Source organism: Mytilus trossulus, chromosome 3, assembly GCF_036588685.1.
Source record: "Mytilus trossulus isolate FHL-02 chromosome 3, PNRI_Mtr1.1.1.hap1, whole genome shotgun sequence".
NCBI classification, from domain to species: Eukaryota; Metazoa; Mollusca; class Bivalvia; order Mytilida; family Mytilidae; genus Mytilus; species Mytilus trossulus.
This window is the reverse complement of record NC_086375.1, coordinates 74,466,506-74,482,666: the sequence shown is the minus strand read 5'-3', so window position 1 is coordinate 74,482,666 and position 16,161 is coordinate 74,466,506. Positions and strand designations below refer to the sequence as shown.

The following is a 16,161-nucleotide window of genomic DNA, read 5'->3' as shown; positions in this document are numbered from 1 at the left end:
AAAATGTGGTATAACTCAACTTATATAAAAATTATGAAATATTTATCAATGACAATTGATTTTTTAGAACCAAAGTACTACTTTGTGTCCTTTAAATCATATCTAAAAATGGTTTTTGGCCTTTTATCTAAAATATTGCTATGCGTATAAGCATATAAACCACATACTTGCGCGACGCCTTTTCGTTTTCCTTAAAATTGCGCAGGCTATGCATTATTTTTAATGGTGGAAAATGTTCTATGAAAGATATCATTTTGTCAGACACTTTTCTTTTTTTGATGTGATTCTCATAATGTGCCAAAAAATCTGTATATTTAACAGAGTTTAAAATTAAATTGTGAGTTTTACTCTTAACAGACGTATAACCAACCCGATTAACAGACCCACCGCCGATATAGCCGCATACTCAATATAGATTAACCGACCTATCTCTCGGTTAGCCGAGTGACGGCCATGTTATATGAATAAGTTGTTTTGTGTAATGTTGCACTCACATTTACAAACTCCACTCACTCATTTTATATTTATACACTTGTACTCATACACATATTGATAAGCCTATACATTTCTTTAATATTTTTCTTCAACATTTGCTAGTTTTAAAGTTTTAAGGTAAATCTATATATCGAATATAAAAAATGTTTATTTGTCTTTTTATCTCTATTTTCACTATTTAAATTGTCTCTATTGTTGCTCATTTCAGTGTTCGCTGTCCTCCGTTTCATTGTTTCTAATGCCATTAGATAACCTAGGTCTATTAGACAGTTCTACAGATCGTTTGTTTCTTGCTTCTTGTTTGTGTCTATGTAGGAGATCTTCAAATGACATCACTATTGTTTTGTCTGTAACATAAATATGTTCAATATTTAAAAAGCTATTTGCATTTATTTTATTATTTAGTTTTAAACATCAATGAACTATAATTGTGAAGTTTATTTGAAATACTCAAACTTTATTTGTATATACATTAATTCGAAGAACTATGATTAAAAGTGGTGCACTGTAACATGGATGGTTTGAATAACGAGGAGGATTGTGCCTGATATTCATATGATGAAGACATAAGTTTTCAATCAGTTGAATTGAAGTCTGGAGCTGGTATGTCAGTTAACTGCTAGTAGTCTGATGTTATTTATGTATTATTGTCATGTTGTTTATTTCTTTTGGTTACATCTTCTGACATCAGACTCGGACTTCTCTTGAACTGAATTTTAATGTGCGGATTGTTCTGCATTGGCTAGATGTATAGGGGGAGGGTTGAGATCTCACAAACATGTTTAACCCCGCCGCATTTTTTGCGCCTGCCCCAAGTCAGGAGCCTCTGGCCTTTGTTAGTCTTGTATTATTTTAACTTTTAGTTTCTTGTGTACAATTTGAAGTTTAGTATGGCGTTAATTTTCACTGAACTAGTATTTATGTGTTTAGGAGCCAGCCGAAGGACGCCATCGGGTGTGGGAATTTCGTTGCATTGAAGACATACTGGTGACCTTCTGCTGTCTTCTCTATGGTCGGGTTGTTGTCTCTTTGGCACATTCCCCATTTCCATTCTCAATTTTATGGTTTGAATAACCCGTTTTTCAATAAAAAAAATTAAATTAAATTAAAAGTTCATGTATAGTGATTTCTGTTACAGATATGTCAAGTTCTCCAATAATTTCGATTCTTATACATTCTGAATTGAATTTCAAGAATTTGACTATAAGCATGCCGGTTTATGGTGAATCAATAAAAGTGTTATTCTCATTATATTAATTTTGACTTGAGGTATTGCAGATCAGAATCCTAAAATGTCTTGATGTGTATGTGGTCTGGAAAAGATAACATCGTTAATTGGCTTTTAAATTATAAAACTTTTATCATATTTTGATATTATGCTAATTCTGTACTTTCAAATATGTGTATGATTATTCTTCCTGTCTGACGCATACATTTTCTGACGTCAGACTTGCGAAGCAATGCATGTGTTTTCAATTTGATGGATGCTTTTGTTCTCTTTTGTAAAATTGCTTTTTTTTTTAAATTGTAACACATTGATGACTGATGTACCCATATTTTGACTATGTAATATGTCTGTTTTGTTCACGCATCGTTGTAAATATGACGGAATTGATGATACTCTCATACAAGTAAGAGGTTTAGCGCTATAAAACCAGGTTCAATCCACCATTTTCTTCATTTGAAAATGCACGTACCAAGTCAGGAATATGACAGTTGCTGCCACTCGTTTTTTATGTTGTCATTTGATTTTGCCATGTGATTAGGAACTTTCCGATTGAATTTTCCTCGGAGTTCAGAATTTTTGTGATTTTACTTTTTTTTTTAGTAAAATTCAATACATCATGCCTAAAACTTACCCGTTTTCGGAACATGGCCTGAAAAATATTTAACTACAAAAGTCAGTTATTGAACCAGAGATATGTCAAAGAATATCTCGTCCTTTTTCTAAAAAAAAGTTCATCGGAAGGTACCAAGACCTTGATAATTATTCTGTATCAACTTCTCAAATAATACACGATGGTCTTGATGTATAGATTCTGTGTACTGATGTTGTTTATCATCTTAACAACGTGTTTTATAGTTCTTTCATTTGTGTTTGTTCTATTAGTAATATTACTTTTACTGTTGAATGGGTTTATGAATCGTTCCGTTTGACGTGGCTCGGTACTTATACATCTTGTAAATGTATTTGGTGGTTTGTTTTGTATATGCAACTTTTTTATTTCTTTTGTTCTTATAACGTGACTCTGTACTTTAAAAGATCCAGTCAGTATGATAGTGTTCTATGATATGTCATTATGCTATATTTCTATTATGAATTACAATATACGTTGAACCACAAGCGTCAAAATCATTCAATCCCGTAGTGGAATTAACTATTTGTGGATTCTTATAAATTATATTTGTAACTTTTGGACTTGTTTAAATCTCGGTCTATTTCTGAAATTTATTCTTACATACTTTTGATTTTTTTAACTCTGTATGCTAACATTGCCTATGTTGATTTTAAAATTGTTTGTATGCACATTGAACAACAAACTTATGTGACGTATAAAATTTTCTGACGTCAGACACTCAAATCAATGAACGTGTTCGTAGATAGTAGATGTTTTTGTGTTCTGTTAAATTGTTCCTTTTAGAATTGTTATACGATGATGACTGATGTACCCATATTTTGACTATTTTATTTATTGTGTCTGTTTATTTAACGCATCAATGTAGATATAACAGAATTTGATGAGACTGTCATTAAAGTGAGAGGATTAGCGCTATAGAACCAGGTTTAATCTACCCTTTTCTACATTTGAAAATGCCTGTACCAAGTCAGGAATATGACAGTTCTTGTCCATTCGTTTTTGATGCGTTTTGTTATTGATTTTGCCTTGTGATTTTGGACTTTCCGAATTGATTTTCCTATGAGTTCAGTATTTTTGTGATTTTATTTTTTACGTGCATAAATTGGGAGTTCGTTTCACATAAGTGTCTTTCAATCTGGTGGTATTTTTATTAGGTCAACAAAGGATTATTCTAAAATAAGTAATGTATTAAATTATGACATCACTAAAGTGACATGTTCTCCACACAGCATGCAGTAATGCGTTGTTACAGACTGTATGATAAAGAAAATTAGTGCCATTAGAAATTATGTGAGAATAACAAGCTTTGCAAGTAAAAGTAGATCATAGCATTAACTGTTGTGAAGTCATGTGATTAGTTTGTTTGTTTGGTTTTTTTTTCATTTTGCTGATGGTTTCGGACTTGATAACTGTCATTTTGTGAATTTTTTTCTATTCTTCATTATGATAAACAAAGCAACTATAATGAAGAGCTCAATATAAGCTATACACGGTTAAATATTAAAAAGAGAGTAAAAAAAATAAAAAAAATATGACAGACCGAAAATTGAAAACACATTCACCAGATTGGCATTTGCGTCATGGAAAAAAACCTATTATTTACTCTACTAAACATCAATCATCTCATGGGTCATAGACAATGTATTTAATTGAATTAAAGAAAATACTTGATCTAAGATTAAAATTAAGTAAATCAAAATGATATTTACGAAAACAAAATTAGACTTCTACTTAAAAATTCAAATTTTAAAACATTATTGGATAATTAATTATGATAATGATTATTTCTTTTTACCAATTAATATCAGCAACAATATATGACCACCTCTGGTAACAATAAACAAAAGTACCTTGACAATCCTTTTCATCGGAACCATCCGAACAGTCTACAATACGATCACATTTCCATGCTGTATACACACACTTCTTTCCATGATCACATGGGACCATGCCTCTAGCACACTGTATACGTTTTACTGGTGCTTTAGTTGTTACTATAACATAAATGTGGATACATAATTAAGACATCATATCATTATATAACATAGGTAAACTTTTTTTTAAATAAACCGTATTCATTTTTTCATTATCATATACTATACTAGTTATAGTTAGCATTTGTGTTTTTGTTTTATGTTTTAAGTTTGAAGTTATTATCATTTTCTATATTTTTATATTTAATATTTTGATTTTCTATATTTTAATCATTTTTTGAATAGTCATTCTTATATTTATATTTCAAATATTGTATATCTACATTTAATAACCAAATCGTGGCTTGTTCAACCTTTATTTCTCCACAAACAATTGTGAATCTAGCGTGTATGATCGGGTTAAGGATCCCTATCAACTTGCACGAACCATTCATAGCTTTCACATGCACTACTGGTGGACGTTTCGTCCCCGAGGGTATCTCCAGCTCAGTAGTCAGCACTTCGGTGTTGACATGTATATCAATTATATGGTCATTTTTATAAATTTCCTGGTACGAAACATTGATTTTTTTCGAAAAACTAAGGATTATCTTATCCCAGGAATAAATTAGCTTACCCGTATTTGGCAAAACTTTTTGAAATTTCGGGTTCATCATGCTTTTCAAATTTGTTATTGTTTGGCTTTATAACTATTTTGATCTGAGCGTCACTGATGAGTCTTATTTAGACGAAACGCGCGTCTGGCGTCTTAAATTATAATCCTGGTACCTTTAATAACTATTAAAGAAATAGAACATTGCTACCATAATCTTGTTTGCTTGCATAAAGGAGACTTATACTTGAACTTTCTCACATTAGCATTAAGACTAATATAAGTTAGCTGAACCGAAAGATTGGAATTTTATGCAGATCTGTGTTGGCACATCAGAAACAGATAATATAACAAACAAGTTGCAATTGTATAAAAAATTGTACTGTTACTTCAGTATATTCAGCAGAAATGATTTGCCGACTTAAAGTTTGCATTAATTAATCAAGGTGGTAGACTAGTGATCAATTTAACCAACAATCTTACAGCAAAAGCTGATCGTAAGTCATAAAACAATTTAGAGGGAGACGGATTTATAAAAGTTTTTCCAAACTTGTTTCCGAATCCCATATTTGAACTTGATGTAACATTGTAATATTTGTCTTGACATTTTTTATTAATAAAAACTGTTTAAACTAAAACAATTTAGTTTTCAGAAGATCAACTTAAGTCGTAAGACGTTTTAGCTGATCACTGGAGTATGGTAGAAACGTCTTAGAAATGCGACATCAATGAGGGAAACGTTACAGCCACTAAGTGTTGGAAATAATTTTGTTTTCACATATTTTGTCCAAGAAAAGACAGACCTATTGTTACATTTTAACAACACAATATAAATAATCAACGTGTTGTCAATGAGATTAATAATAAGCCTCTGTGATAATGTTCCTTATATTGTCCAAGCAGCATTGGGTTATTGGTTTGGATTCACATTTCTAATTTTGGAAGGTGGAAACATTGTCTCTTTATCATATTAAGGGCATACAAAGTGTATCACGTTTAACAAATCAACAGTTCCTGTAAATTGTACCCCTTTATTTGAAATACGAAACAGCAAATGGTTTCATTTTCTCAGTTGCTTATTATAATTTACTAAAAAAAAAACGGCTTAAGGAAAAAGTAAAATCACAAAAAATACTGAACTCCGAGGAAAATTCGAAATGGAAAGTCCCAAATTGCAATATTGAAAGCTCAAACACATCAAACGAATAGATATCAACTGTCATATTCCTAATATTTCAAATAGGAAAGAAAAATACTTTTTTTATTCAAGTGTTCAAGTTCTATATGATAAAATGAACACAACCACGTCATAACGGTAACAATGAATATTGCATAAAATGTTGCAATCAATATTTAAAAAAAAAATATATATAACAATATTACAAGTTTAAACTACCTGGAATCAATATCGAATTTTCTTCATGTTGTGAAATATACCATTTAAAAGACAAAATTCAAGAAGAAGACATTCTTAATTAAAGTAAGTATAATTTTACAGAATATGAAGATTATTTTATCAATTAGAATTACACTTAATAAATGGAAAATGAATACCAACAAAATAATCAGAATGTACAGTAGCTGTCGTTTGTATATGTTATTTATACGTGTTTCTCGTTTCTCGTTTTTTTTTATATAGATTAGACCGTTGGTTTTCCCGTTTGAATGGTTTTACACTAGTAAGTTTGGGGCCCTTTATAGCTTGCTGTTCGGTGTGAGCCAAGGTTCCGTGTTGAAGGCCGTACATTGACCTATAATGGTTTACTTTTTTTTTTAATTGTTATTTGGATGGAGAGTTGTTTCATTGGCACATACACCACATCTTCCTATATCTATAAAAAGTGTGTTTCCTAAAATTAACAGATTTTTACACATCCCTTTTCCTTATTAGAAATATTATAAAAATAATTGTTTATATAATTTACATTTACACAATGTATATATTTAATAAGGTGAAATGGGTATTCTAATGCAATTTGGATGTAACATTTTTTTTCATTGGCTAAAAGTTGCCGTCAAATCCATAGTTGACCAGGCGTAACTAAGGAGAGACCCACCATTTTGAATTGATGAATCAACAAATGTTCGATTACTACTATCTAATCGAAAATAAAACAACACCTACCTCGAATTCGCCGTGTTAATGTAATTTTATCCAGATTTGAAGCGTACAGGTAACGTAATAACCTCCAGTTTGTAAGTTTTCAAATGTATGACGTCACGTTTAGCCATAACGTCTTTGTGCCAAAATCATTCATGAAGTTTCGCGGATTTTTTTTTATTTGACAAATTTAGACATTTTTTCAAGTTTATCGGTTTTTTTTCTTTTTGTAATGCATTAGAATCGGAATAACAGTACTGTAGTTGAAGAGTTGCCACCGTCAATTTTGATTTCACGGTCGCAAATCTCCGTTTTACTGTCTCCGCTACGCGTCGCCAGTAAATCTGCATTTGCGACCGTCGGTGGCAACTCTTCAACTACAGTACTGTTATTACTTAATTCTAATGTCATTAGCTTGACTTATTATTACATAACTAACATTACTGTTTTTGTTTTATTGATCACATTTTATCTATATAATGTCTTGTATCTTGCTGAAGAAAAAAAAATAAAACAGTATGAAGTTAACATTTTGAATACTTATCGCTAAGCATTAAGAATCATCTTTCATTACGTGTCTTATGTGTCTTATATCAATATGGTATCATCTACTGTTTGTGTATAATCGTTTCTTTAAACTGAGGTAGTTAACAAACGCATTGATGCACATGAGATAATTATCATACCATTTATTAATATACAACTATATCTCACATCAATCCACCATTTTCTACATTAGAAAATGCATGTACCAAGTCAGGAATATGACAGTTGTTATCCATTCGTTTGAAGTGTTTGGACTTTTGATTTTGCCTTTTGATTTTTGATTTTCCTTTTTGAATTTTCCTCGGAGTTCAGTATTTTTGTGTTTTTACTTTTCACATTAATAAATTCTTCAACTATAATTTTGGCAATGATATTTTAAAAGACAGTCCTCACCACCCCATAATATTCATTTGTTGTTGAAAAGTATCAAAGAAAAAAATATAGTTTTGTTATAATGAAAAAATTAAATTAGAACCAAAAGACCTCGCATGTTATTGTGCTAAAAGTTGGGATCCAGGAGCAAAATTAAATAAACACACCTAATCAAACATTCAAATAAATCTAACATAGACGAAAAAAAGGTATTGCTTGTGATAGTAAATTGACAGAGACGCACATAAAAAAGGTTTAAGAAGGTGATGGTAATACTGTAAATTTAGCTTTTCGCTTTGACTTTATGTCAATTTATTTTCATTTGTTCATGATTGTTTGTTTTTATATATTTTAACTAAAACTTTTCGATATATGTTGGTGTTTGCTTTTGATGCACTTCAATTTTCCTATTGTTCCACTTATTTCCTATAAAATATAGTAGATGTATTTCCCTCAGTTTTATTTTGTAACCCAGAATTGTTTCTTGCAATCGATTTATGATATTTGAACACCAGTATAATACTGTTGCCTTTATTTATAGTGATTATGAATATAACACAATGCTGAATGCCGTACCACTATTTTTGACATTAGTACTTATTATTTCTGTTTGTCTTGTTCACACATTGTTATTGAATTGTATGCAACTGGCATACAAGTAAGAGATTTAAATATCAAGCAATAAAACCAGGTTTCATCAAACACTTTTTACATCAAGAAAGCCTGTACCAAATCGACAGTTTTTTTTCCATTCCATTGATGTGTTTGGGCTTTTCAAGTTGCCAAATGATAAGGATCTTTCCAATATAAATTAATTTTCCTTTGAGTTTCTTTTGGAAATTATGTTATCAATGAACCATGTGAAACTCAGAATATCATTTAGTCTATACAAATTTGTTTTCAACATTGATGAAAATGAAATTTGGTAAAAGGATGTCCTTACGGCACAACACTAGTGTGTGACTAAAGAGAAAACAAGAGAGAGAGAGAGAGAGAGAGAGAGAGAGAGAGAGCAAACAATTGATGAAATTCCTAGACTGGCATCAAAGTCCCAAAGTAAACTTGTTCATAAAGTCATTTTTGTCTTTTTGCAAACTGCAGATACAAAATTGATTAAAATGCAAAATATGCAACGATTGATAAAAAGCAGTATTAATTACATGTATAATTATTTTATACAAAACATAGATATAGGAAGATGTGGTGTGAGTGCCAATGAGACAACTCTCCATCCAAATAACAATTTAAAAATTAAACCATTATAGGTTAAAGTACGGCCTTCAACACGGAGCCTTGGCTCACACCGAACAACAAGCTATAAAGGGCCCCAAAATTACTAGTGTAAAACCATTCAAACGGGAAAACCAACGGTCTAATCTATATAAACAAAACGAGAAACGAGAAACACGTATATATTACATAAACAAACGACAACGACTGTATATATATACATGAATTAGAAAAGTGTGCATGACAACTACTGCACTTAAAGTCAGGAAAATGCCATTTGTTTTTTATTCGTTTGATGTGTTTGAGCTTTTAATTTTGCAATTGGAAAAGGGGCTTTCCAATTTGAATTTTACTTGAAATCCGGTTAGATTTTTATTTTACTTTCTCTTTTATTCGTATAATATTAAGAATAATGCAGGAAAAGAACATTTACAACGGGAAGTTGTCCCGTTTATCATATACTAATAAAAAAAGTTTCAAACGTTGATATCAATAGAAGGACACTGATTGCTAAAAAGGTTGGGTTAAGTTCGAGCTGGTTAAGAATGATTTTTTTTTATACCAATCAACAAATTGGTCACATTTTACTGCTGAATATAATTGAAGATGCGTTTTCTTATTTCAAATGACATTTACCAAACCCTTTGACCACATTAATGAACTTCAATTATACCAGGGTTACAATGTGGTGCGTCAGACTCGCGTTTCGTCTACATGTATCTAATGCATGGCACTCAAACCAAAACAGTAAGCAGGCCAAGTCAAAAAAACAAAGTTGAAGATCTTTAAAAACACACACAAAATCAAGGCAATCTATGCATGATAGTATAGAAACCCTTAAGGTTTCGAACGATGTATTCCATATTCTATAAAGAGTAAATACAGAAAAGAAAATAACAATCATATTTCAAGTCTAAGATTTTATCGATATTTCCTCAGGCATAAAAAAAACCCCAAAAGGTCTTTCTACAACAGCCACTAGTAAAATAATGAATTTGATATCAAAAGATACCAGGCTTACAATGTGGTGTGTCAGACTCGCGTTTCGTCTACATGTATCTAATACATGGCACTCAAACCAAAACAGTAAGCCGGCCAAGTCAAAAACAAAGTTGAAGATCTTTAAAAACACACACAAAATCAATGCAATCTATGCATGATAGTATAGAAAACCCTTAAGGTTTCGAACGATGTATTCCATATTCTATAAAGAGTAAATACAGAAAAGAAAATAACAATCATATTTCAAGTCTAAGATTTAATCGATGTTTTCTCAGGCATAAAAAAAAACAAAAAGGTCTTTCTACAACAGCCACTAGTAAAATAATGAATTTGATATCAAAAGATGCCAACAAAAATTCCCATGACAGCATAACTGAAAGGAAGCAAAAAAAAGCTATTGCTATTTTTTATGATTTTGTATACGAAAAAAAGGAAATGAAGTTGCGTTGAATTATATTATCACGTACAAATACATGTGTGTAGTGACAATTCACATTTTTCATAGCATGAGATATGTAGCAGCATATATGTTGGCTGTGATGGGTGGCATTGAAAACCCATCAGTCGACGATCTAAAGATGATTATTGGAAGTGTTGGAATAGAGTCGGACGACGATAAGATAAATCTTGTGATATCTAAGTTGAAAGGAAAGAACATAGAAGAATTAGTTTTGAAAAGTAAGTATTTCGACAAATTAGTTTCAATTTCTGTGACGACGTATGTTTATGTCTGTTGAAAGTTCTCTGTCTACACTGGATTGAGGAGGGTAGACCTTTTGGTATGATATTTTTGGTACTACTTTCATGTTTAAACGGTGTTTATAGCTCATATATGTTTATTTCTTTAGCTATAACACCATGTTCAATCCACTCAATCCACCATTTTCAACATAAGAAAATGCCTGTTTCAAGTCAGGAATATGATAGTTGTTATATAATTATCAAAGTTACCAGGATTATAATTTAGTACGCCAGACGCGCGTTTCGTCTACATAAGACTCATCAGTAACGCTCATATCAAAATATTTTGAAGCCAAACAAATACAAAGTGGAAGAGCATTGAGGATAAAAAAATTCCAAAATGTTGTGCCAAATACGGCTAAGGTAATCAATGCCTGGGATAAGAAAATCCTTAGTTTTTCAAATATTCAAAGTTTTGCAAACAGGAAATTTATGAAAAATTACTACATTATTGATATTCATGTCTACATTGAAGTGTTGACTACTGGGCTGGTGATACCCTCGGGGACGAAACGTCCACCAGCAGTGGCATCGACTCAATGGTTTAAATAATTATCAGAGGTACCAGGATTATAATTTAGTACGCCAGACACGCGTTTCGTCTGCATAAGAATCATCAGTGACGCTCAAATCAAAATATTTTAAAGCCAAACAAGTACAAAGTTGAAAAGCATTGAGGATCCAAAATTCCAAAAAGTTGTGCCAGATACGGCAAAGGTAATCTATGTCTGGGATAAAAAAAAAAAAAAAAAAAACTTAGTTTTTCGAATATTCAAAGTTTTGTAAACAGGAAATTTATAAAAATGACCACATTATTGATATTCATGTCAACATCGAAGTGTTGACTACTGGGTTGGTGATACCCTCGGGGATGAAACGTCCACCTGCAGTGGCATCGACCCAGTGGTTTACATAGTTTTCCAAGTTACCAGGATTATAATTTAGTACGCCAGACGCGCGTTTCGTCTACATAAGACTCACCAGTGACGCTCATATCAAATATGTTAAAGCCAAACAAGTACAAATTTGAAGAGTTAACTATCGTTTGATGTGTTTGGGCTTTTGAAATTTGAGTAGATACTTTTCTTTGGAATTTTCCTCGGAGTTCAGAGTTTGAGATACGATTTTTAATTGGTAAAACCAATCTCAATGAAATGTTATTTAACTAACGAAGTCAAAATGTGAAAGCGGACAAAAAAGTGTAATTTCAATATTCAAGAGACAGAATACAAAGGACCATATTCAACATAATGTTATTAGTTGTTATTGTCTTTAACTGGCTTTTATTAGGTGAGAGCACTCTCATACATCGTGAGTCATTTTGACAATATAGATTTAAATCTAATAATGAAGATTAGACCGTGGGTTTCCTGTTGGAATGGTTTTAAATTAGTCATTGTGTGTGCCCTTAATAGCTTGCTGTAGCCAATAAGCCTCCGTGTTGAAGACGGAACTTTGACCTATAATGGTTTACTTTTACAAAAGTGACTTGGATAGAAAGTTGTTTCATTGGCATTCATACCACATCTTCTTATATCTATATAGCGTATATGTTGTTTTAGAAATCTGTTAATATGAGAATTGTATTATACTTCAAACATATTGATTGTTCAAATTGACACAAGTTATACAAATAAATAACGTCTTCTTCAAAATATTGAATTGAATGCTTCTGGATTTTAAAAGTTATACAAAATAAAAGGAAGTGATCATAACATTTTAGCAAGAATCGTGCGCGTTCGCTTTCATTTCGAATAAATTTTAAAAATCACAGCATTCATTTCTTCTTATAATTACAGGTCAATGCCTTCTGGAATCTGTATATGGTGGATCAGAATCAACTCGTATTCAGACAGGTTCACCTCAGGTAAAAGGTATGTATGAGGCGGATCAGAATCAACTCGTATTCAGACAGGTTCACCTCAGGTAAAAGGTATGTATGAGGCGGATCAGAATCAACTCGTATTCAGACAGGTTCGCCTCAGGTAAAAGGTATGTATGAGGCGGTTCAGAATCAACTTGTTTTCAGACAGCTACACCTCAGGTAAAAGGTATGTATTTGGCGGATCAGAATCAACTTGTATTCAGACAGGTACACCTCAAGTAAAAGGTATGTATGTGGCGGATCAGAATCAGCTAACATTCAGACAGCTACACCTAAAGTAAAAGGTATGAATGTGGCGGATCAGAATCAACTTGACTGTAATCAGACAGGTACACCTCAAGTAAAAGGTATGTATGTGGCGGATCAGAATCAACTTGACTGTATTCAGACAGGTACACCTCAAGTAAAAGGTATGTATGTGGCGGATCAGAATCAGCTAGCATTCAGACAGCTACACCTCAAGTAAAAGGTATGAATGTGGCGGATCAGAATCAACTTGACTATATTCAGACAGGTACACCTCAAGTAAAAGGTATGTATGTGGCGGATCAGAATCAGTTAACATTCAGACAGCTACAGCTCAAGTAAAAGGTATGAATGTGGCGGATCAGAATCAACTTGACTATATTCAGACAGGTACACCTCAAGTAAAAGGTATGAATGTGGCGGATCAGAATCAACTTGACTGTAATCAGACAGCTACACCTCAAGTAAAAGGTATGTATGTGGCGGATCAGAATCAGCTAACATTCAGACAGCTACACCTCAAGTAAAAGGTATGCATGTGGCGGATCAGAATCAGCTAACATTCAGACAGCTTCACCTCAAGTAAAAGGTATGTATGTGGTGGATCAGAATCAACTTAACTTGTATTCAGACAGCTGCACCTCAAGTAAAAGGTATGCATGTGGCGGATCAGAATCAACTTGTATTCAGACAGGTACACCTCAAGTAAAAGGTATAGTTTATTTATCTGGTTCTTAATATCAAATAATTACAAAAGAATATACTAACTGGGAATAAGGAGGCATTACATGAAAAGCAAGACAAATTATACATATATAGAGGAAACGGTCTTCGGTCGTTGTATATTGTTACGTACATAGATATATAGAACAGAAAGTTCCTAATCAGTTACACATAAAATTGAGAATGGAAATGGGGAATGTGTCAAAGAGACAACAACCCGACCAAATAAAAAAACAACAGCAGAAGGTCACCAACAGGTCTTCAATGTAGCGAGAAATTCCCGCACCCGGAGGCGTCCTTCAGCTGGCCCCTAAACAAATATATACTAGTTCAGTGATAATGAACGCCATACTAATTTCCAAATTGTACACAAGAAACTAAAATTAAAATAATACAAGACTAACAAAGGCCAGAGGCTCCTGACTTGGGACAGGCGCAAAAATGCGGCGGGGTTAAACATGTTTGTGAGATCTCAACCCTCCCCCTATACCTCTAACCAATGAAGAAAAGTAAACGCATCACAATACGCACATTAAAATTCAGTTCAAGAGAACATATTTTTATCTCATATAGAATAAAACTGCCCACGAAACTCAAATCAATATTACTAACTGCTTTGTAATATAAACTTTTGTTTCCCAAAAGCATAATTTATTATATGTTTACTCTGGGTACACTGATTGACCTTCCAGATGTATTGATCAATATGGCGTTATTTTTTTGTCAAAGGTGGTCAATTCTCTATAACTTTTAAGTATTGATACGAAATAGAGAAAGATGTCCAATTCATGGTCTGTGAAAAGAATTTTAAATTTGTATTAATGCTCTTTCTAATCATAATTATGTGTTCAATAAAACAAAAAGTATTCACATAAATGCGTTCAAATAAGTTAAACAACGTATACGAGGTAATGACACGAAGACAGTACAAAGTATCCCGATGCTACACATAAAACAAAAGACTTATTTTTGCAAATATAAAGGCAAGAATGAATAAAACACCATTTCCGTATCAAATCAGGTAACTGTCCAGAAAAGTCTAAGAATTTATGACTTTTGAACACCGGTAAACTGTTGCCTTTATTGAGTATTTCTTTTTGCTACTTTTTTGTGTGTAGTTGTTACCGGTACCTAGTATGTATGCAGAAGTGATGGTGTGTTTGTCAGCGGAAATACGAAGGACAATTACATTGTTTTCAATATTATAGTGCTTAATTAGTGAGAAAAACATCGTCTTTTAAATTGTACTTGTCAACAACAAAAAAGGGTGAGGGTAAATGATAGTATTAAAAAAAACATGTATTGCGGGTATTATAATAAGTTAAATGCACGATATATTTATTAAAGAATTATATTTCTAAGTGAAGTGAGATTGAAATTTGAAATTGACAAAGAGAGATAACATAAATGATTTCATTTTTATTTCAGAAGTGTCTGGAGAAGACAAAGAAAAGCCTACTGTGGATGATGGTGATGATAGTGATGGAAGTGACGGGAGTGATGTTAGTTTCGGGTTGTTATTTGACTAACCATTATGAAAACGTTTTGGTTTTTAAAAAAAAACATGCATGTAAATCCTCTTCACAATGACTCAAAATTTGTCAAATTTTACACCATTTTAAGTATTCATACGCAAATGTGAGTTTTATATTAAAACTATGTACATAGACTAAATGCTAGATTAAAGTATACGACTTTCATATCATTGGTGTATGGGATTTCTGGTGTCATAATATTTATTCTTCAAATATTAGCAGGATTGTCTTTTCTTGCTTCTTTTACGGTGACGGGAGAAAAAGTAAATTCTAATAATCTAAATTTAATTGATAGTTATTGTAATACCTGACAAGCAGAAACAGCATAACATTATAGACAATGTTCAATCTTTTGTAGGATCGGATTAAAGAAAGGAGTATTCGAAAAGTTTACAATATTTGATACAAACACGTAGTAATATTACGAAATTCATAATTCCTACAATGCTTTCACATTCTAATTGTCATGAAAATATATTTCTCAAAACAAGTCTTATTTAGTAATAATGTCAGTACATACACTCACCTCGGCAATGATGTTCATCTGACCCGTCATTACAGTCGATGATATCGTCACATCTCCATGTGTTAGGACAACATCTCTCACCATCAGCACACATAAAATCTCCTTTGGCACAAAGTTTCGGAGCAGATGTTGTTGTTGTTGTTGTTGTTGTTGGAGTTGTAGCAACTGTTTTGCGTCTGGTACCTAAAAATCGCTTATAAATTAAAAGATGTAACTTTCTTATTTGAAAAATATAACGAATCCTATATATTGATTCGATATTGATATGATTTATGGCATACTTTTTTTTAAAATTATCCGATGATACATTTAAGAGTAATTATAAGAAACTAAATCTGTTCATTCATTTTTTGCATCAAATGAGTAGGTCATGT

The 16,161-nt window shown here is 32.1% G+C and overlaps 1 protein-coding gene and 1 long non-coding RNA gene across 4 annotated transcripts in view; one reads left to right on the top strand and one right to left on the bottom strand.

Moving 5' to 3' along the window:
• Positions 1 to 589: 589 nt before the first annotated feature.
• The window catches only part of LOC134709720 (sortilin-related receptor-like), a 40,585-nt gene continuing 25,013 nt past the window's right edge, over positions 590 to 16,161 (bottom strand). Inside the window, exons 4-7 of one of the 3 annotated variants that reach the window (XM_063569866.1) lie at positions 15,782 to 15,970; positions 4,205 to 4,348; positions 2,355 to 2,372; positions 590 to 842 (exon numbers count right to left, since the gene is read on the bottom strand). In XM_063569866.1, the coding sequence (XP_063425936.1) occupies positions 700 to 842; positions 2,355 to 2,372; positions 4,205 to 4,348; positions 15,782 to 15,970 (494 nt within the window). In that variant the 3' untranslated portion in view covers positions 590 to 699. The remainder of the gene's footprint in view (positions 843 to 2,354; positions 2,373 to 4,204; positions 4,349 to 15,781; positions 15,971 to 16,161) is intronic. The other 2 variants (XM_063569867.1, XM_063569868.1) reach the window with 2 other exon arrangements.
• LOC134709719 (uncharacterized) lies at positions 13,683 to 15,426 on the top strand. The gene is made up of 2 exons (XR_010106024.1): positions 13,683 to 13,715; positions 15,155 to 15,426. It is a non-coding gene; the product is annotated as an uncharacterized LOC134709719 (long non-coding RNA).